This window comes from Euleptes europaea, chromosome 1 (assembly GCF_029931775.1).
Source record: "Euleptes europaea isolate rEulEur1 chromosome 1, rEulEur1.hap1, whole genome shotgun sequence".
Taxonomy (NCBI): domain Eukaryota; kingdom Metazoa; phylum Chordata; class Lepidosauria; order Squamata; family Sphaerodactylidae; genus Euleptes; species Euleptes europaea.
Genome location: NC_079312.1, coordinates 75,438,848 through 75,462,431, shown reverse-complemented (window position 1 = coordinate 75,462,431; position 23,584 = coordinate 75,438,848). Strand labels below are relative to the sequence as shown.

Here is a 23,584-nt window from a genome sequence, read left to right as displayed (position 1 = left end):
GGGGGTTAAATCCCCCCCAAGAGATTTTGATTTTTCCTACCTAAATGCAGAATTTTACATTTATATTTGTTGAAGTGCATTTTGTTAGTTTTAGCCCAATTCTCCAACCTGTCAAGATCATCCTGTATCCTGGCTCTGTCTTCTGTCATATTTGCTACCCCTTAAATTAGTATCATCTGCAAATGTAATAAGCATCCCCTCTATTCCTTCATCCAAATAATTTATAAAGATGTTGAACAACACAGGGCCCAGCACAGATCCCTGAGGCACTCCACTAGTCACTTCTCTCCAAGTGGATGAGGAACCATTAACAAGCACTCTTTGGGTGCGATCTGTCAACCAGTTACAGATCCACCTAACAGTAATAAGATCTAAACCATATTTTCCCAATTTGTCAAGAATATTATTTGGAATCTTATCAAAAGCCTTACTGAAATCAAGATAAACTATGTCTACAGCATTCCCCTGATCCAGCAAGGTAGTAACTTTCTCAAAAAAGGAGATAAGATTAGTATGAAATGACTTGTTCTTGAGAAACCCTTGCTTGGAAGGGCCATACAGAGTTGGAAGGGGCCATACAGGCCATCTAGTCCAACCCCCAGCTTAATGCAGGATCAGCCTAGAGTATCCCTGACAAGTGCTTGTCCAGCCCCTGCTTAAAGACTGCCAGTGAGGAGGAGCTCACCACCTCCCTAGGTAGCTGATTCCACTGTCAAACAACTCTCACTGTAAAAAATATTTCCCTAATATCCAGCTAGTACCTTTCCACTTGCAATTTAAACCCATTATTGCAAGTCCTATCCTCTGCTGCCAACAGGAACAGAATAAGGGTGAGTGGGAACTGCTGGAGCCCCTGTCACCCAGCTGCCCCTTGCCATGTGAGCCAGGCAGCCAGTGATGGCAGCATTGCAGGTGGGTGGGCAGCCTGCCAAAAGGGCAGCTCAGCAACACATTGGGATGGAATCCCCCCCCCACAAGTCTTGCCAGTCCCCCACTTGTAAGCATATAATTGTATAACATGATATCTTGAAGGCTGAAAGGCCATGTAAATATGGGGGATGGGGGCATCTTTCTTTCTTCATACCTAGTATAGCTCATTCTGAAAACTCAAAGAGTTCTCAGTATAGAAAATCATCCTCTCGGTGAAATACATTTTAGCTTGTGAGTTTCCTAGCTAAAAATAAAAGAACAAGAGAAGAATTCCTGCTTGTTATACATGCAGCAGATGCACTGCACACAAGGGAGCCATTATGAGCAGAATGAGTGAATGCAATTAACAGCACTAAAGTGACTAAGCATTACATATAAAATCAGTACAGATCAAAGTGTAGCTGCTGGTGTACTAGAATCAGCATTTTGAGCAACAGGAAACACAATATCAAATAACTTTTCCTAATGTCTCTTTATTAAGAAAATTATCCGTTGTTTAACGTATTTTCCACAGAAAGATGTTGGAGGGAGCCTCATATTTTGTACTTTACTGCCTGCTCTTGCAGCACAGGGATTTTTGCAGCGGACTTGCTGAGATATGTGTACAACTTGAACCTGTGAAGAGGATTAACAAATGTTTGGCTCCCCAGCTATCAAACAAACAATAACCTTTGCAAATTGATATTTTGTGTTCAGGAAATTGTGAGGTATTGCAGTCGTTTTTAATATGTTCAGATTTTTCACAACCTGATCTGAACTATGTTTACTTGGAAATATCTCCCACTGAGAAATATCTTCCCACACCATGTTAGTAAATCTAAAGCTAGTAAATACAGGTGATGACCAGACGACATGGGATATTCCCTCAGAGGTCAGCATCGCCACTATGGGAACATTCTACATCATTACCATATCATAATGTGTAAATTGGCCCTTTACTGAATGAAACTTATTTCCAACGTATAAGTATTACAAGTTCATAGCAATTCTTATAATGCAAATTTCTCAATAGAAATGTATACTCTTGAATGTCATCAATCCAGTACTGTGACTAACGGGTTATCTCAATTTTATAAGCTGTAGGAGGGAAGAAAACAGGGTTAGATCCTATGAAGTGCAAGATAGTGGAGAGGTGATTTCACCCAGTTACCCCACATAATAGCCACCCTTTGTCACTCTCTGCATTTTTTAGGCTTCCCCACACGAGCATTAGCTGGGGGGGGGGTGACTGGGGTAAAGAAAGGGTGGTTAAAGATCCACCTCTGTGAGCATAGTATAGGATTCAACTCTTCTTTGAACATACCCATCAACCTCCACTTACCAGGAGAGATTGTCTCTTCATGTGTAGTAGAAGAAAGTGCCTGGATAATTCGATTTGTTTAAAACCCACAGACATTTTGTTACAGGTGATTTTTTCAGCTGAAAATTGTCCTATTAGTATGATTTTATATTATAGCGTCTGAGCTTATTTTCCTGGGTCATTTTGTTGTATACCTTTGGTAGAAAAAAACATGCAATTTATGCCATTGGGACTGATTGGTTCCATTCATGTAGCAATGGACTTGATAGTGAATCCTCACAAGGCAAGAAGTTCTATTATACTTCAATCTCATAAGTAACAAGTATTTACTGAAGTCCTTCAGTACATTCTATGGTGCTTTAATATACTCCATAATTGCTATCTGTAGTCTTACTTGGCTTTCCCACAGACCAGAGGGAGTAAATGTTTCAGGCATGGTGTCTCCCATGTTAAACCCATTTGGCCAATGTATGTTTTTTACAATGGTATCTTAAGTAGCCAGTGCTCTTCCTTTGGAGCTAAAAGATACGTCTGTGTATGACAGTAGGAGAAAATTAAATCATTAGAATGCCAATTCAGTCATAATTGTTTTTAGAAGTTAAGTATCTAATACTTAGGTTCAAAATTCTTTATAATACTTGTTTCTTCTTGCAACCATCTTGGGGGGACTACTCCTATTTGCCACACTGGAAGTGGAAGATGATTTGCAGTAACTTCCCCCAGGCCTCTTAGTGAACAAACCCATGGCTGAGTTGGGACTTTAAGCAAAATTTAAGCATGGCGTAATCTATCAGACCATGCTGGTTTGGGACTACAAAAACTAGTCCCCTCCACAAAATGAGAAGTGACAAATAATCCTATCTATCAAGAATAGAAAGGACTAACTTGCATTTGATTCCTGTGGATCCTTGAATTAAATTTCAATCTCCGTTGAACCTACAGCATTGCTCATTTGTTGTCTCGTGGTGTCTGACAGTATTGCTTTATATTCTGTAATCCACCCTGAGTCGTAGTGAGAAAGGTGGGCTATAAATAAATAAAAATGTGCTTCAGTGAGAATTTGTAGGCACAACATAATTTATTATTATTATTATTTTCAGAAAAACGAATGGCTGTGTTTGAACTGCCAAACTCAGAGGCTGCTAGAAGGAAGCCTAGGAGACCCTGCTCCAATGCCACTCCCCCCTCCAAAGCAACAGCCAACTGGATCCCCTCGACACCAACCTGGTGGAATCGGTCAGCAGCAGAGAGGAGCCCCCCAGCAAGTCACACCCCAGAAACATGAAGCATCAGCTTCTCCGACCAGGCACGTTTCACAAGCAAAACAACTCAGGACTTCAGAACAGAGCAAATTACCAACCACTGTCCATGAAAAAAAGCCTTCTGCTCCATCAGAAGGAAAGCCACTCTCCAGATTTCCTGAACAGCCTCCAAAAGTTTCTGAAAGTCCATTGCCAAAGGGGAAAAGTATGGCCACAAAACCAGAAGCAGATGTCAAAGACAGCGCGATAATATCAGAATCTCCAAAAATGAGAGACCAGGAGGTAAGCATCATTTCGCTGGACATGTATGGTTTATGGGATCTTATTTTCTTGAGCGACGACCTACCCTACCAGCCAAAGGGCGACAGTTTATATAAGTGATTTTAGCTAGCAGTCAGAACGGAGGTAATAGAGATGGGCTACAATCCAACAGACCTCTTTAACACTACTACATGAAATGGCACATTTGTGGTGGGGCTTTTAGCTTTCTCTGCTTTTACCAAGCAGCAACCCCACTCTACTCACTGCCCCTGCTACATTTTAAAAATATCCTCGGGTTTCAGAAGCAATTTGCTATATGGCAATGACAGGTTGTTGCCCAGGGCAGAAAAAACTATCTGCACGTCTCTAGATTACAGATACATTTGTCTAAAAAATATATGGTATTTCCTTTCTTCTTTGATTAATGGAGAAAGCTTTCTTGGGACAACATAGTTTATAGTCTTTGCAATAACACAGGGAACTATTTACTATAGATCTTTTTATAATGCAGTGGTTTAATCCTGATGTAAGAGCTGTCTTGCTGGATCAGACCAAGGGTCCACTTAGTTCAGCATCCTGTTTCCAACAGCCATCAGCCTGATGCAACTGAAAGTTCACAAGCAGAACATTCTGCTTTTTATCTCCAGCACCTGAAATCCATATGTATATTGCCTCTGATCATGGAGAATGTACCTAGCTATCATGACTAGAGATGTAAAATTCCACATGGAGTATTCTGTTCTGTGGAGCATCAAAAAAAGGGAACAACCCACCACCAGGCTCTTTTGGGGTGGCAAATGGCTGAGGAGGGCAAGAGCCCTTCCCCCCACCTATGGCAGCATTCCACCTGCTTTATTTTTAATAGCCATTCCCCACAAGCTGCTGCATGGCTGCGGGGAACCTGGGTTGTGTCCAGGGAACCCAGACCCAACTCTTTAAAAGAGCAAACATCTAGTTTGGCTCTTAGTTTCTGCCATGTGAGGGGTAGGAAAAAATAAATGTTGAAGGTGGAAAACAAATTCTGTAGGCAACTAAAGAAAGTGTATTGTTTGAACAGAGCCACTCTCATACAGTCACACTATGTAGGACTATCAGGATATTTGCTTTATAATATTACAAAATTGATAACACTGAACTCTAATAATGTACTACAGCGCAAATATTAAACAGGGTCGGTGCTTGAAAGGGAGACCTTCAAGGAAGACTCTTGTAGAGGAAGGCAATGGCAAAACCACCTCTGTTTCTCACTTGCCTTGAAAACCCCTCGTTGGGGCTGCCATAAGTTAGTTGTGACTTCACAGCACTTACATACGTATTGGGTAACTATGGGTTGATCAGGAGCTAGCGGAGTTTCATGGGAAAGACTGAAAGTGCAAGAGTGTTAAGTAGGGTTGCCAACTCCAGTTTGGGAAGATCCTGGAGATTTGAGGGTAGAGCCTGGGGAGGACAAAATTTGTGAAGGAGAGGGTGCTCGGCAAGGATGTGATGTCGTAGAACCACGCTCTGAAGCCCCCATTTTGCTTCAGGGGAGCTGATCTCTGTAGCTTGGAGATCATTCTGGGAGAATTCTGGGAGAACACCAGGTCCCTCCTGGAGGTTGTCAGCCCTTCTGTTAGGTGCCATCTGCAGTGGCTTATTGTCAGATGCTCCAGTCCAGAACAAAAAACAAACAAAGGTGAAACTGAGTGACACTAACAGACAGAACAAGAAGGAAATAGGCAAGAAATAGTGCTAAAGATGAACCCGCAATATTCAGCAACCGCACAGTTTAAGTTTGCTCACTGGACCCTCAAACTATCTCCCAAGAGAGCCAAGGTATTTCCCAGAGGCCCACCCTGTGCACGGACATTTCTGCTGTTTAGGGTTGCCAACCTCCAGGTCCTAGCTGGAGATCTCTGGCTATTGCAACTGATCTCCAGCCGATAGAGATCTGTTCACCTGGAGAAAATGGCTGCTTTGGCAATTGGACTCTATGGCATTGCAGTCCCTCCGCTCTCCAAACCATGCCCTCCTCAGGCTCCGCCCCCAAAACCTCCCACCAGTGGTAAAGAGGGACCTAGCAACCCTACTGCTGTTAAAGAAAATGATTTTTATAAGGGTTCTTGCTGTTGTTTTTAGTAGAATATATTCTAACTGCACATGGACTATTTTCACTTTATTGTAGCTGTAGGCCTTCTTCTCCCCAGGCAGCAAGTTAGGAGTAAGTATTAGCATAGAAGACACCACCTGTTTGGCTATGGCTTTGTGGGAATCCTCAATTATACAGAACCATTCTGCTGCCAATATTTTGATTGCAGCATTGATTAAAAACAGGATTTTATTTATGGAGCTGTCCAGTAGGTTCCCTCATCTTTATCTCTCTAGTTCCCTGTGCAAAATTCCCAGGCCCTGAAAAAAAGCTTCATTGCCAAGCCCTGAAAATTGCCAGGCCCTGAAAAAATATCTTTCAGAACATAGAGAGAATTTCCTTCCTCAACTCAGGTTCTAGTTATAGATTCCCCAAGTCCTGTATGATTAAAAAATCTTAGTGCTGCAGATTGTGTGGCAGTTAGCACAACACTTACTGGGACCCTGGGATAAGCATAGCACTTAGCTGAACTGCTATATGATTTCTGAATTGGTTTTTTTGGGGGGGGGGGCATTTGCTGTTCCAAGGATTCTGTAGACCAAGTCGGAGGTGGAATTTGTGTTCCAAACACAACGGCTTCATTATCCATCTAAGGGAATGTCCATAAAGTATTTGCATGGGTGTAGCCCAAGATGTGTGTAGGGGGTGAGTCTGCACAGGAGCAGAAGCAATAGGTCCTGCTTAGGGGCCTGTAAGAGGGAGAGGATCCTCATGCTCTTTTTATAGAGTCTGGCAGCCTGCTGGAAGTAGCTGAATTACTGGGGCAGAAGTGGTTCATTTTATTCTATTGTGAGAGTGATCTCTGAAACCCCTTAGAGAGTAAACAAAGGTCCTGTTTGAAGGGGAAAGAAAAAACCTTTCCTTGAAACATTACAATTTTTCTCTTGAAGGCAGCTAATTTCCCAGCTCTCTGTGCAATTGCTTTTTGTTTGATACTGAGAAGAGGTCTGCTTTATAGCAGCCTTTTCCAATTCCAAACCCTAATTCTGTATCGTCAAATTACTTGAAAAAGTTTCACTTTGCAAGTTAAGAATATAAGAAAATCCATGCTTGATCAGACCAAGGTCCATCAAGTCCAGCTAACTGTTCACACAGTGGCCAGCCAGGTGCCTCTAGGAAGCCCACAAACAAGACGACTGCAGCAGCACCATCCTGCGTGCATTCCAAAGCACCTGATATAATAGGCATGCTCCTCTGATCCTGGAGAGAATAGGTATGCATCATGACTAGTATCCATTTTAACTAGTAGCCATGAATACCCCTCTCCTCCATAAACATGTCCACTCCCCTCTTAAAGCCTTCCAGGTTGGCAGCCATCACCACATCCTGGGGCAGGGAGTTCCACAGTTTAACTATGTGTTGTGTGAAGAAATACTTCCTTATATCAGTTTTGAATCTCTCGCCCTCCAGCTTCAGCAGATGACTCCGCGTTCTAGTATTATGAGAGAGGGAGAAAAGCTTCTCCCTGTCCATTCTCTCCAAACCATGCATAATTTTATAGACCTCATCTTGATTTTGTTCATGTGTTTCCCTAGTAACTGTATTGCTGCCTGACTACAGAAAACTGGAGGGTAGACTGGTGTCCTTTCACTTCTTTTTGTACCCTGTCTTTCACATCCTTACATTTCTGGTTTGGAGCCTGAGTGGGGGGCAAGGAGAAAAGCTATAGAGTCCCACCCTTCTATTGTCCGGCGATCAGTTGCAATTCCAGATCAAGCAGTAGGGTTCCCATAACCCCACCAGGGGCAGGGGATCCCCCAATTTGGGCCCTCTCCCTTTGGTGCCATTCAACCAGCAGGCAGGGGTTTTACTACCTGTTAAATGGGGCCTAGCTCCCATGTTGTCAGTAATGTGCCAACATCATTTCCAGTCCTACTGTCATCACATTGCCAAAGATATGGGGAACTTCACTTCCAGCCCTACTGTTATCATGTTGCTGAAAATGTGGGGACACTCTGGTATTTGGACCAAAACACTATGGTAAAAATGGCTTCTACAGTAGAGTTTTTGCCGAAATACCAGAGTGTCTCCACATCATCGGTGACGCAGTTACGTCACTTCTGGTGAGCGCCAGAAGTGATGTAGGCATGTCGCTGACAACATGAGGGTTAGGCCTCAGTTCGCCAATGATAACTTCCCCACCCGACCCTCCCCCACAGGTTGCCAGGGGACATGTGGCAACCCTACCCAGCTGTTCAGAATGTTGCTTGAAATTGCTACTCTAATACCGTATATACTCGGGTATAAGCCGACCCGAGTATAAGCCGACCCCCCCAAACTTGAGGCCAGAAAAGGGAATTTCTTATTGACCCGCGTATAAGCCGAGGGTCAATAAGAAATTCCCTTTTCTGGTAAAGCTGCGCTCTAAAATGGCGGCCGCCATTTTAGAGCGCAGGGAAGATCTTGCCCCTGCCCCAGGTCGCCCTCCCGCCGGCCTCCCGGGACCTCCCAACCCACCCCAACCCACCCCGATCCCAGTGCCATTCAAGGGGGGGAGGGGGAAGAGCCCCTGAACCCCCTACTCACCAGGAGAGTCGGCGGCGGCAGCAGCGGCGCAGCCTTCCCGGCCCTGCAGGAGGCCCCTGCCGGCCGGAGGAACCCTCGCGGGGCCGGGGGCGGGGCGGCCTTGCCGGCCCTGCAGAAGGCCCCTGCCGGCCCCTGCCGGCCGGAGGAACCCTCGCGGGGCCGGCGGCGGGGGCGGGGCGGCCTTGCCGGCCCTGCAGAGGCCTCTGCCGGCCGGAGGAACCCTCACAAGGCCGGCGGCGGGGGCGGGGCGGCCTTGCCGGCCCTGCAGAGGCCCCTGCCGGCCGGAGGAACCATCGCGGGCCTGGCGGCGGCGGTGAGAATGGTAAGTTCCCCCCTCCCTCCTCTCCCTCCTCCCCCCTCCCCCCTATCCTACCCTACCGTATTGACCCGCGTATAAGCCGAGTTCGGCTTTTTCAGCCCTTTTTTTGGGCTGAAAAACTCGGCTTATACGCGAGTATATACGGTACTGCTTCTGATCGGCTCCAGCAAGTCTCACAAGAAATCTAGACAGTAGATACATGGATAAAATTAAATACGTTTCTATAAATATGCTCATGCATGGTCTACAGTTTATCCTTAATTTTTCCTCCTGGTAATGGGGATTGTAGCCCGGGCTGCCACTGAGCCCTTCTGGACCTCTAGTAGAATTGCCAGTTCCATTTTGGGAAATTCTTGGAGATTTGAGGGGGTGCCAGGAGAGGATGGAGGTTTGGGGAGAGGAGTTTGGCCAGCCATGTTATATCTCTACTGCAGATTTGCCTGAGAGGTTTTGTGTTCTGAGTAAACATGTTTTTGTACTTAGAACTAACTATATGCTACATGTAAACCTGCAGGGAGAGTGATGGGTTGATGTAAAGAACCTGCCACAGAAATAGGTGATAATTCCAATGGCCCCAGTAAGTCTGTTTTAAATCTCTCAGTTAGGCAACTTTCCACCTTATGGGAATCATTTGTGTGCAGTGGCTAACTTCCTGTGTAGATTGGGTGATTTGGGGCATACCACCAAACAACAGGCACCTCCCCCACCACGTTTTAACCATTGCTGTGGCTTGGAAAGCATCATCCAATCCTAGCCATGAGCCTGTGCACACAAAGGGCTCACCATTTGGTGACAGCCATGGTATAAAGCAATTTAAAGTAGCCTCTGCTAGAGGACCCAAGGAGAATAATCATTTCTCAACTTTGTCAGAATCAGCTCTAGTACTTGATTTATTTACCCACCAGGAGGTAGTTCCCCTTGTTAACAATATCACCTAACTCTGAACGATATGAAGGATATTAAATGCTGTGTTTGACCATGTGTCCGCCACTCTTCTAAACCAGAGAATATTTATCATTAGAACAGCTGGTTACAGCTTAATCTGAGGGGCTGGGGTTTTTGTTATGTTGGGTTTTGACTGATGTTCTGGAAAATTAATCTTATCTTTTTTTCCCCTAAGATATGTACTGACAAATATTTGGGCATGTCAAAAGCTGTGCACATAAATTCAATAGCTGCTGGGAGACTCAGGCAATAGAGCATACATTTGTTTCACAGAGCATACATTTGTCTCACAGATGTTATTAAATATTTCATTATTAGCTGGCTCAGTGATTTTTACATCTGTATAAATGATATCCAAATGAACAAGTTTAAATGTGTTGACTTTGAAAATTGTGCCTATCAATGACTGTCAACCATAAGAACTGAAGGTGCCTTCATTATCAGAGAGACTGTATGAAGGGCTGAGGATTAACAATATATGATACAATTACCATCAGGTCTATCTTATGGACTGCCAGATACACCTGCCTGGCAGCTATTGGAAACAGGGAGCTGGATTATATGGACCTTGATCTGATCAAGCAAGGGAATTCTTATATTTGTATGGTTATAGTTATTTTAAGAATTGTTCAAAAGCATTGGAATGGACTGTTAAAATGCATTATTCTGCAGTTCAGGCATGCTTGTGGAACCCTAGATTTAACAAATGACATGAAGAATGCATCACAATTGTTGTTCATAGTGCACTTTTTGTTTGAACTTCTAAATGTAGTTGATCAAGTCTTCAACATGAGAAATAGACTTTTTAATATGGTTTGACAATTTGATTTGAATTGTGAGTCTGGAACACATTCCTGTTCCTATGGACAGATGCAGTCCTCACATATTGCGGGAAGGAGAACTTCCTGTTTGTCCATTGTGTTTCGTGATCACTATAACATGTGGAGAGGAAGCCCATATCTGGAAGTACCAGGCACACTTTACAGTGTTTTCCACAGAGACAAATGTAGACGAAGAGGAGTTCTGCTTTTCTTGTAGCATGTGAATCAGTCCTCATGGATAGGGTTGCCAAACTCCAGGTACTAGCTGGAGATCTCCTGCTATTTCAACTGATCTCCAGCTGATAAAGATCAGTTTACCTGGAGAAAATGGCCGCCTGGGCAATTGGACTCTATGGCATTGAAGTCCCTCCCCAAACCCCACCCTCCTCAGGCTCTGCCCCAAAAACCTCCCGCCAATGGCAAAGAAGGACCTGGCAACCTTACTCATGGATAGTCTATCACCAGGAGATTAGCATGGCCCACAGTCAAGACTGAGAAACAATTACTATATTTTTTGCCTCAAAAAAACATAGCATCCCAGTTTTCATCCTTGGGGGAGGGGATGTGTCTCCCACCTTGGAAAATGTGGGAGGTGATATTTCTTTGAACATTAAAAACGTTATAATTTGAACAGCAATCATGTGAGTTACTGTGCTATCATTGTAGAGATGTGTGAAATCCAAAAAGCAGTTCAGTCAACATGAAATATTTTGAACTGAGAATTGATCCTCAATACATGCCTGAACAGATTAGCTAGACTTCCATAACAATGTTCATCCTCAATGAAAAATTGACTGTTATTTTCACTGTACTTCAGGCTATGAAAATGGCTAGATCACACAACTTTGGAATTGCTCAGCCTTGGGCAAGCCAGATGTCTTTATTTAAAAAGGAAGGAACCAGCCGATAAGACAATGCAGTTTAAGCCCCTGGGTTGAGGGCAGAGAGCACAAACTTCTAAATCTGCAAAGCCAGCTGTTTATATCTTACAAATGTTTTGCCTGTCCCTGGGGGCTTGCTGAAAATCAGGACCCATCACCAAGAGACATATGCAGCATTAATGCCAGGGTTGGGAACGTGGGCTGTGCTCCAACGCCATTTAATTTTTAAAGAAAAAGAAAATCTAGTTGTATAAGACAAGACTTTTAAAAGGAAACTGCATAAATTACTATGAATAACTAATTACCATTAGAGCAATTTTCTAAGAAACACATTTTACTGGCAACAACAGGATGTCATTTAAATGCCAGGAAAAGATAGTATTCCCTGCAACAGAAGCGCTACCTGGAGGAATGACATTTGCAACAATTGAGTAACAACTGTTCATTTATTGGGCTATAAATTGATTGTCTGGACAGGCGCAAGCTCATTCTCATTTTACTGACATGAACTTGGCAGGGTAGTATTTTTAATTAAATGTATAATGTTTCGGTTTTCTTATGTTCATTTTGTAAGGATGCCAGTTTATCCCCCCCGCCATGCTTTAGGTTTTCTTTGACGTCAGAGTGCTGAGGGTCAGAGTACAATGGAGAATTTAAAAATTACTGTATCACTTCTTTTGCACCCTGAGTTTAGGAGCCAACCTCATGTGGGTTTTAAAACTATTACCGCAGATTTTTCACCTCTTGGCCTTTAGTAATTGTTTAGGGCTTTATAGTCTATCTAGAATGCACGGGATTTGGCGCATACATGCAGCAAAATGAGGTGATAGACTTCTAGCTTGACAACTCTGACTTAGGAAATTCTAGGAGATTTGGAGATGGTGCCCAGAGAGGGCAGAGTTTAAGCAGGGGATAGAGCTCAGTGGGGATGTGATGCCATAGAATCCACACTCCAAAGCTGCCATTTTCTCCAGGGGATCTAATCTCTGAGGTCTGGAGATAGGCTCAGAGAGAACTCCAGGCCCCGTGTGGAGGTTGGTAACCCTATTTGGGACTTCTGAGGAGGCAGAATAGACTGAACCACTTCAGACTGCAGGTGAGGGGGTCAACTTTTAATGCTTCCCTCATGTGAAAACTATATGCAAATAAAAAATTAACACACCACGAAGTGTGCTAGCCTAGCCTTTTGCTTTCTTTGCTTGTTTTCTGCTTACTGGGAGATTTTTTTAAAAAAATAAACATTCAGATGTGGAATGCTCCATGAGGAGTCTGAAGAGGTACAGTTCATTCTGCCGCCTCAGCAGCCTGTCATCTCATTACCATCTCAAGCTCCTGCATGTGTAGACCACTTCCAAGTTAATTATCACTAGAGATTAAAGCAAATAAAGTGAGTTGTTTATCGTTAGGGCAGCCAAGCCCTAGGGGCGGGTGGGGAATCCACCGCTCACAGATTCCGTTGCCGCCGCTGAGAAAAATTAAAAAGAAAAATAAAGTCTCATCTATTTATACGAAATTATTACCATAGAGTTCCTGGTGATTCCTAGCACTACCTAGAAGTGACAAAGGGCACCTCTGGGAATCGTTAGGAACTCTATGGTAAGAACTTCCTGTAAGCTGATGAGGCTTTATTTTTCTTCTTAATTTTTCTCCTAGGACACTGCCCTCCCACAGCCCCCCCACCAGTTGCCAGGCACTGCCTGGAAACCGTATTTATAGTGGATTGTTATCATGGAATCTAATGGATTTTTTCCTTTACCTTTGTAGGAATCCAGTAAGCCTTATCCCTCAGACCTGTCCCGTAGCCCCCAAAGTCTGAGTGACACTGGCTACTCATCTGATGGGATCTCCAGCTCCCAGAGTGAGATCACAGGCTTGGTGCAGCAAGAAGAGGAGCAGCTGAATGAAACAGGAATTGTAGAGCAGAGCCCTCCAAGTCCATCTGAACTCACTAAGCTAGAAAGCAGCATGCGCCCCCTGTTGGAGTCAAAAGGCTTGACCCAAGAGTCAACTGATAGGGGGAAAACATACCATGAATTACGAGAAGAACAGAGACAGAGACAGAGGCCTCGGTCCCTTTCCATCACCCCAGAAGCCTTTGATTCTGATGAGGAGCTTGAAGATATCATGGAAGAAGATGAGGACTCTTTAGAATGGGAGAACCAGAGAGAACAGAGGGAGAGCACAGAGTCATCAGATGACTTTGGCAGCAAGTTGCGCCATGACTATGTGGAGGACAGCAGTGAAGGAGGAGGGTTCTCCCCTCTACCAACTAGGCAAAAAGCCAGAGAACCCAAGATGACTGATGAAGAGTTCATGAGGAGACAGCTCCTGGAGATGAGTGCAGAAGAAGATAACCTTGAGGAGGAGGAGGAGGAGGAGGAGGAATATGATCGTGTAAAATACAGCATTGCAAAAAATGGACACAAGCCTGACTCTGAAAAAGGCAGGGAGGCTGCCTCAACCAAGAGGCGTCTGCCTCATAGCTCTGGCAGTATATATGAGGAAGAAAGTAAAGAGTTGGAAAGTACAGAGGGTGATGATATGACTGCATCTCAGGGAGGTTTGCGACGTTTCAAGACCATTGAGTTAAACAGCACTAACAACTATGGAAGAGACATGGAAATTAGCCAGGAGACAGATATCAGCCTGGATCGAGAACCTGAACTGGAGATGGAGAGTCTGACAGGCTCCCCAGAAGACAGATCAAGGGGTGAATATTCCTCTACCCTGCCAGCCACAACACCCAGTTACACATCAGGAACCTCTCCCACCTCCATTTCTTCCTTGGAGGAGGACAGTGATAGCAGCCCTAGCCGCAGGCAGAGACTGGAAGAGGTTAAACAGCAGAGGAAAGCTCGGCATCGCTCGCATGGTCCTCTGCTTCCAACCATAGAAGATTCTTCTGAGGAAGAGGAGCTGCGTGAGGAAGAGGAGCTGTTGAGAGAGCAGGAAAAAATGCGAGAGGTGGAACAGCAACGTATCCGAAGTACGGCACGCAAAACTAAACGAGATAAAGAAGAGCTGAGAGCACAGAGGAGGAGAGAGAGATCCAAAACTCCACCTAGCAATCTCTCCCCCATTGAGGATGCTTCGCCCACTGAGGAACTGAGGCAAGCTGCAGAAATGGAGGAGTTACACAGGTCTTCCTGTTCAGAATACTCACCATCTGTCGACTCAGAAGCAGAGGGATTTGATGTCATTGCCTCCAAGCTGTACAAATCTGGCAGCGAATACAATCTCCCAACATTTATGTCCCTTTACTCTCCAACAGAAAAAACTTCTAGTTCTGGCTACCCTTCCAGCAAGCCCCTGAAAAGTGCTGAAGAAGCCTATGAAGAGATGATGAGGAAGGCAGAGATGTTCCAAAAACAGCAACCATCCCAACAAAGTGTCTCCTACAGCAACACCTTCCAGCAAGTAGGCTATCGTAGTTCAGAAGGCCAAAATAATTTTGAATACCAATATATCGATGACTACGGTTTTGATAGCCGGAATGTGGATTCCTCCCAGTCTGACTACCAGAATGAACTTTCCAAATCTGGTGCAGTTTATGAAGAAATCCTTCAGACATCACAGAATATTTCCAGGATGCATCAGTCTTCTTCTCTGGATCTGACTATGGAACAGGAAGTAAAGAAGAAAGGGAGGGAAGACCCTTATCAAGAAAAGCAGTTTCTGAATGCAGAGAGTGCTTATGAAAGTGGCCCGCTTACTCCTGGGACAAGCCCCACGCAGCTATCTGCTCCTGTCTCCTTTTCATCTTCTGAAAGCACCACTGACAGAATAATCCCTGATGTTAGAGTCACTCAGCATTTTGCAAAAGAGAGTCATGAGCACCCAAAACTTCACAGCTCGCCTACTGCGCCCAGCTCAGTTTCAAAGAGTGTATCAACGCCCTATACATATGCTAAAGGATCTAGCACAGTCGCCACTGTTGTTTCCAGTCCTGTAAGTGCACCACGAGTCTACAGCTCTCCAACTTCTTTAAGTGGCTCAGATGCGCCGTCTGTGTCCACCACTAGCCGAAGTTATAGTCAAACAAAAGGAACGGCAAGTTATGGCTCTCAAACAGAAAATGTCACCAGAGTCAAGAGTGTTACAGAGATCAGTGGGCCATCAGCAAGAGATAAACTGCAAAGTATGACAGAGAGCAAGACAAATGTTTCTATGTCAACACCTAAAATGTATTCTTTCTTCAAAAGCTCCAGCCCCCCACTTTCCCCTTCCTCTCCTACTCAAAGTCCCACTCATGCTGCTCCAAGAGTTGGGGTGCCTTTTAGTTCAGGGGTTGGATCTAAATCAACCGCTGAGTTTTCCACTCAAACACATAGCACAATTATCACATATGATATCCCCACTACTACTGCTATGTCGATGTCTTCTCCTATGATAGCCCAAGGAACACAAACACCCCACCGATCTAGCTCTCCCCGCCTCACTAGGCAACAGTCATCGCAAGAATCCCCCTTTATGGTCATCACGTTAGCATCGGATGTAGCCATCCAAACTAAGCCAATTGGTGCAGGCGCCTCCATTTCGCCAGCTTCGTCTCCGACTAGACAGGGCCGTCAGCAAACAATGCACAGTTACAGTCAGACGGTAACCAATGCAGCGCAACTCCAGCAAGAGCAGCTGCAGTCCACTTACACAAAGACACAATCTGTGCTGGAAAAAGCCTCTGCTTCTAGTGCTGCAATGCAGAAAGTGCAAACCACAGCTGCTGCTGACAGCATTTCTGGTGTGTACAGCTGGGGAACACTCCCTGCAGAGAACATTTCTTTGTGCAGAATATCATCCATTCCTGGGACATCTAGAGTAGAACCTGGACCCAGACCACCTGGCAGTAATATTGTAGATTTGCGGACTGCTATAAAGTCGACTCCAATCATTATAACGGACCAAGGCATGGATCTCACATCCCTTGCTGCAGAAGGCAGAAAATATTGTCTCACGATGGACCAGTCGCCAAGTCGGCAGTCCACAGCCATCCAGCCCTTAATCATCAATCTCAATGCTCAGGAACAGCCTCATGCAATCATAAGCACAGCCACGACAGTCAGCATCACTGTTGCTTCTTCCATGCTTGTGTCTCAGCCAAAGCAACCTTCAGTCTACGGAGACCCTTTCCAGAACAGAATGGACTTTGGTCAAGGGACAGGGAGCGCAGTCTGCCTGACACATGTTAAACAAGTGGAGCAAGCAGTTCAGACTGGCACCTTCAGAGGAGCTATGAGCGGCACGAGCATGCCTGCTTCTGGAGGCCGGCCCGAAGCTGTGGGCCCACAGCAAATGAAATTCGCAAGGTACAATTTGCCCAATCAAATGACACCTTTGATGAAAAAAGATGCTCTGATCACTCAGACCAGTAGTGCACAGAATGTTGTTAGTGCCATTCCCAGACCGTTCCCTCAGGATCAAGGCTCAGAAGTATATAGAGGGATGCCAGTGGAACTGAAAACCCAGTCTCCTCCGATTTCCCTTGGAAGCAAGAAATCCCAAGTGATGATGGTGCAGATGGATGATATAGCCCCAGGCCCTGTCACAAAACTCATCAAAGATGAACCTCCTCCCAACGCTCTTGATCTCACTGGGATGAAGCCTGAAAGCCAAGTGCCATGTTGCGACGTGGTCTACAAATTTCCATTTGGAGGCAGCTGCACTGGAGCTTTCAATCCTTCTTCCAAGCTACCAGAGAAAAACGTTGGGGATGAAGCTCATGCTGGCAAACCCAGTGGCCAGTACTATGGAAACCGGGAACAGGAGGTATCCGAGATATATCCCTATAGAGAACAAACAGGACCGGGGGCTAACCCCTATGACGAACACAGGTTCTATCCACATGGGCTGTTTGGGAGGTTGTATTCATCCATGTCTGACACCAACCTTTCTGAAATGGGTTTGAACTATTACCCAGTTAAAGGAGAACAGTCATTCCACTCCCCTGCTGGAGATTCGGCGGTGGATTTAACAACCATGAAACATTCATATAGCGTCAGCTTTACGGAGGGAAGCTATATGGGGCAAGGGATGCAGTACGGCTCTTTCTCTGACCTCAGACAGCCCACTGATTTGCTAAGCCAGTCATACCCAATGCGAAGATATAGCTCAGCCTCTAATATATACTCTGATTATAGGTATTCGCCAAGAGCAGACTTGGCTAATTTTCAGGAAGCCAGCCTGGCTCATTATAGCGCCACTACAGCTCGTGAAATCAGCAGAATGTGCGCAGCACTCAACTCCATGGACCAGTATGGGGGCAGACACACAAACAGCCCAGATCTTCTCCAGTATGGACCTAGTGCTCTTGGTGCTGGGCCAGGAGGGAGTGGGAGCATCTCTGCTCAGCAGGGTGCCATGAAACCAAACATGATGTACAATCCAAATTTTCCTGAAACTCGCCCAGGGTTTGGAAACCTAGCCCAGTACAATCTCTCCAGGATCGGAGCCGTCAGACAGATACTCCCTTCCACAGCCACTGTACGAGCTGCTGATGGCATGATTTATTCAACCATTAATACACCAATAGCATCAACCCTTCCCATAACCACCCAGCCAGCTTCTGTGCTACGACCTATGCTCCGAGGCCTATATAGACCATATGCGCCAAGCAGCATCACACCTGTCCCTCTGTCCAACTTGACCAGAGTGCCTGTAGTTACCCCAAGAATGCCCCTTGCAGCCCAAGGCTTGTATCGCTATCCGGTGCCCAGCAGACTCCCAGCGGTTCCAACAACATCAGTGATGGAATCTCCAATGTATTTGGGAAAGCCTGCTAGCACCACTGAACCTAGCACTGTTGCCACTAGTGTAAGTTCGGCACCAGCTTCCAAGCCTCCAGCTCCAACTGCTGTTAGTGTGCAAAGGCCCGAGCAAACAGGCACTGTCACCCGAGAGGAGGCTCCCGCCGCAACTTCTGGAGTGCCCGCTACTACCAGGGAGCCCGGCCAAGGACCCCAGCAACCACCACAAATACCAGTCCCAAAACAGCAAGTGGAAGTTCCGCAATCCAGTGCCACCAGCAAAGGGGCCGCAGAAAGGGAAGAGAAAGAGAAGGAGGAAGAGAGGCAGAGGAAGCAGCAAGAGCACATCCTCCAGATTGAGAGGGAGAGAGTAGAGCTGGAGAAACTGAGACAGCTGAGGCTCCACGAAGAGCTGGAGAGGGAACGTGTGGAGCTGCAGAGGCACAGGGAGAAGGAGCAGATGCTGATGCACAGGGAGATCCAGGAACTGCAGTCCATAAAGCACCAGGTCTTGCAGCAGCAGCAGGAGGAGCGCCACGCCCAGTTTGCTATGCAGCGGGAACAGTTGGCCCAACAGCGCTTGCAACTGGAGCAGATCCAGCAACTGCAGCAACAGCTGCAGCAGCAGTTAGAGGAACAGAAGAGGCAAAAACCCGCCTTTCCTCCGGTAGGTGACCAGGCAGGGAGGATCCCTCCCCAGGGTGCGTCAGAGATGGCCATAGAAATGCAAAGGACCCTGGCTCAAAATGGGCAGTACTGGCCACCTCCAAGCCAACCCTTCATGGCTACGGCAGCTCCAGGGCAAGATGGGCAAGCACAGCCTCGCTATGTCGGGCTCCAGAGGCCCCTCACCAACTCAGCCTCTGAAATGTCACTGCAGACCGAAGAACAGTGGGAAACCAGTCGAGGCATTAAGAAGCGTAACTCTATGCCGCGTCTTCGGGATGCATATGACAGGGAGCCTGGCCACGAGCCGTACATTGTGAAGAAGATTACAGACAGCAGTGTACAGACTGATGAGGAGGATGGTGAAGAGCGCTTCTATGCATCCCGGCGGCGCCGTACCCGGCGCAGCACTGACTGTAGTGTTCAGACAGATGAGGAAGATAATGCCGAGTGGGAACAGCCGGTGCGGCGGCGGCGCTCCCGCTTCACCCGACATTCGGACTCCGGAGCGGAGAGCAAACAAGACTCCGCCACAAAAGGCATGGCCAGCATAGCGATCCAAACCATCAGCGACTGTTCCGTGCAAACTGAACCCGACCAGCTCCACAGAGTGTCTCCCTCCATTCACATCACCACTCCTGACCCCAGGGTGGAGATAGTGAAGTACATCTCTGCCCCTGAGAAGACCCAACGAGGAGAGAGCCTGGCCTGCCAGACGGAGCCAGAAGCTCAGCCCCAGCCAGGCATTGTGGTCCCTCAGCTCACCGTGCCTACAACAATTACGCCTTATTCCTCCAACATCCAAATTGTAAGCACAGGTCCCCTGGATCCACATGTAGTCCGACAGCAAGCGCTAGCGAAGAAAAAGCCTGACCCTCTGGAAATTGGCTACCAGTCCCACCTGCCTACAGATTCCTTGTCTCAACTGGTTTCTCGCCAGCCTCCCAAATCGCCCCAGGTGCTCTACTCCCCAGTCTCTCCCATCTCCCCTCATCGGCTGCTAGAGTCATCATTCACAACCAGTGAAAGGCTCAACAAAGCCCATGTGACCCCACAGAAGCACTTCACAGCTGACTCTGCCCAGCGCCAGCAGACTCTGCCTCGCCCAATCAAAACCATGCAGAGGTCCTTATCTGATCCCAAGCCCATCAGTCCAACATCAGAGGAGTCTGCAAAGGACAGGTTTTCCTTGTATCAGCATACATTGCTTGCTGGAAGCCAGGTAAGGCTGCTTCTTGACTTACAATTGAGATAGGTCTGATAGAATCTCTACTGTCCCTTTTAAACAACCCTAAACTCTTCTCCTCCTAGGCCAGCATGGTGGGTGTGACTACTTGGAACTATGAATTAGGGGTGTGCATTAGGGGTATGCATATGTCAAAATAAAAAAAAAACACCTTTTTGGTATTTTGGTGTTGTTTTTTTACCGGCATTAAAAAATGGTGGAAATAAGTGGAGCCAAATAAGCAGAATTATGGTATTAAGAAGTAAAAAAAAAATGAAAGCCAGGCATGCTAAAGATCTCAGAGGATCATCCTACCTTGTTCCTGTGGCACTGCAGGTAATGTCCTGGAGTTTAGATGTCCCGTGTAATTTTGAATTGAATAGCATCCTTACTGGTTTTGTCATAAATACAAAGTGGGATTCCATAGTGCATGTACTTTTATGAGACTTCTGTAATCAGTGGTTTTAGTAGAGTGTCTACTTTCTTCAGTTAAAATAAATTATGTTTGCCCCATTACAGCACTCTCTTTTGTATCCTTAATATATGTTTATAATCTGTGGCATGTGAACAATCAAATATTGAATGCAACCAAGTTAAAAACAGTAAATCAAAGCTGTGCCTCATCTGCAACTTCTCTGCAACTCCACGAAGAAACAGAAGCGAAGTAAAGTTGTGTTCTCTGCAATGCCATCTAGTGGTAACCAAGAAAAATATCTGTATGGGTCTCTGATTAAAATGTGTTCTTAAATTGCTTCAAAACTCCCAAAAGGCATCTCAGAGAAACTTTCCTTTTCATTAGGGCACACAAAAACAAGATGTCCGTTTGGGAATTATCATAACCTGTTCCGTGATGGTACCTACCATAGACAACAATGGGAAACATTCCTACATTCCCCCAAATGAATATCAACTCACCCTCCTCAGTGATTTCTTTTTTTACAAATCTAAGAAAGAAACCCCTGATCTCTATACATAGGCTGACTCTGTGGGACAGAAAACCTTACCTGTGTAACTTTGCATGCACTCAGTGCCTTGCTTAAATGAGGCCACTGTGCATGCAAAATATGTACACAGTTAATGTGTGTGAGACTTGCTTGTGCTACATATTTCCAACATTCTAGTGTTCCTTAGGTAGCAGCTGAGATCCCAGTTTGAACAAGCCAATGGACACATGCAACACCATACAACTGAGTTCTTGCAACATCACATTTAACTAATATGCCATTTGAGGAAGAATTTGGGCGGAAGAGTTGGTTTTGTACAGTTGACAAACTATTATTGTTTTTATCAAACACAACCCCTGTTCTGCCCCTCCCCAAATAACTAAACCATCCAGTTTCATGTAGTGAAGTAGTGCCATGGGTAATCTGAGGAAGAAGGGAGTGGGATGCATTAGACTGGAGGGGCCATTAACCAATGTATGCATTTGACATTATAATATCTAATGACACCTCTAAGGCTGGGAACTAAATCGTTACTGCTTACCTAGTCTTGGTGTTAGCATTTGAATTATTGAAATAAGAGATTGTTGGATTTGCCCAGATGTTTCAAAAATAGCTGCCTGAGAGCATCTTCAAGCATTACTAAATATCTGCAGTTCAGGTTGCCAAGTTCCCCCTTGCCATCGGCAGGAGCTGGGGGGGTGGCATTTGTTAAACCAGAAGTGACAGGGACACTCTAGCATATTCCTCCAGAAACTCTACGGTTTCCATAGAGTTGTTTTTTTTAGGGGTGTGCTAGAGCATCCTGTTGGTCTGTTTCCCCCACCGGCCAGCTGAAGGGTGGCAGGCAGGCCTATTAATTGCTTGGGCAATTACCCGCCATTAACAGGCACCTGGCAACCCTATCTGCAATGGAAGGGTGTCATTTAGCAAATGTGATCATCACACATGTTTATTTTTCTGTACCTGCACCTGCTGGAAAGCTGTAACTGGTTATAACTGTCTAGAATGTGTACATTGTGGCTTATCTGAGCCATCACATTCCCCAATCTCTGAACCATAATTTAAAAACTGGTATGTAGAATGCACCGTTGGCTTATGGGCTCCCTCCTCCCCTCCTACATGCATTTCTCCTTCTCTTTTCCATGGTTAGTTTTAATTATATTGTGCCATTAGATGTAAATCAGCACTGCTTATCGCTAAGCAGGATTACCACAAGCCATGGTTTGTATGTTCATTTCAAACCATATTTTCAAAAGGGTGATTTGGAAACAATCCTGGTTAGCCCAAGGGTAAATTTAACATTCTTTTTTTTAACCATCAAATCACATCTGACTTATGGTGACCCCTGATGGGGTTTTCAAGCAAAAAACGTTCAGAGGTGGTTTGCCATTGCCTGCCTTCACGTCACAGCCGTGGTATTCCTTGGAGGTCTCTGTTAGGCCTGTGCTAAGGCTTTTGATTCGGTAAAAACCAAACTGAAAAAATACCCAAAAAATGCAAATTCGGTAAAATTCGGGTTCAGGTTTACTGAGTCCACAAAATTCAGGAGGTTGGCAAAGCCAAATTTGCCATTCCTGAAAAAGCCAGATAAAAATCCGCCTTTTTCAGGAACATCTTTCTGTGGCTCCTGGGGGGGGGGCATTTTTGTAGGTAGATGTCCCATTGTATCTCTATGGAGGCACGGGGTGAACTTTCCCACCATTTAAAGCCCGGCATCTACATTGAGATACATTGCAAAGATCACACTAAAGCATCTGAACACAGCCACTTTGCCAATGCATTTCAATGGAGGAGGATGGGGTGACCCCTTCCAGACCCCATAACTGCGGACCCCCTGACTCAATCTTTACCAAACGTGGGGGTTCCTGCAAGGAGAGTCCCTTCTACCTACCCTGAAAATTGGGGACCTCTACCTGCAAAAATGCCCCCCAGGAGCCGCAGAAAGCTGCAAAAAGCCCTCATAGGGTTTAAATGGCCGAATTTTTCAGGAAACCCGAATTTAAAGCCAAATGTCTACCTTTACCGGTAAAGGAATTTCAGCATTCGGGTTTCCCTAGGGGGCGGGGAAATGGCCAATAAACCCGAACCCGAATTTTACCGAATTTCTTTTCCAACAGCCCTAGGCTGTGCAACATTTTTTTGGTATTTTTCAGGTTCAGGCTTAATAAACTCAGACTATTTTCAAAAAATCAGAAAAAGCCAACTATAAGGGATTTGGCTTTTTTGAAAAATCAAAAAATTTTGGGTTTAGGAAATCCAAACTCAAAAAATATGCAATGCAGAGCTGAATGCTGGGCTCCATGGAGCCCAGCGTTTAGTTCTGCGCTCCTGCCCCCTCCAAAGTCCATGTGGACTCTGGAGGCGGCCCAGCATTCAGATCGCCGCCTGCCACCTCCGAAATCCATGAATTTTGGGGGTGGCCATGGCAAGGACTCAGCCAACAGGTAACTAAGGGGAGAGGGAGGGGAAAAATGGTTGTGGGGCCAAAGTGGCCCCGAAGAATGCTGAAAACATTCAGCATTATTTGGGACCCACTTTTTAGGCTCCCTTTAATTGCCACCATTTTTAACCAGTAAAAAAAAAATCCTCAAAAAATACCGAAAAGTTTTTTTTTTGGGGGGGGGGGTCGGTTCAGC

The 23,584-nt window shown here is 45.6% G+C and overlaps 1 protein-coding gene across 1 annotated transcript in view; it reads left to right on the top strand.

Moving 5' to 3' along the window:
- Window positions 1-23,584, top strand: part of BSN (bassoon presynaptic cytomatrix protein) — a 253,495-nt gene that overhangs the window by 208,915 nt on the left and 20,996 nt on the right. Inside the window, exons 4-5 of the mRNA XM_056852460.1 lie at window positions 3,331-3,774; window positions 13,138-20,001. Of these exons, the coding sequence (XP_056708438.1) occupies window positions 3,331-3,774; window positions 13,138-20,001 (7,308 nt within the window). The remainder of the gene's footprint in view (window positions 1-3,330; window positions 3,775-13,137; window positions 20,002-23,584) is intronic.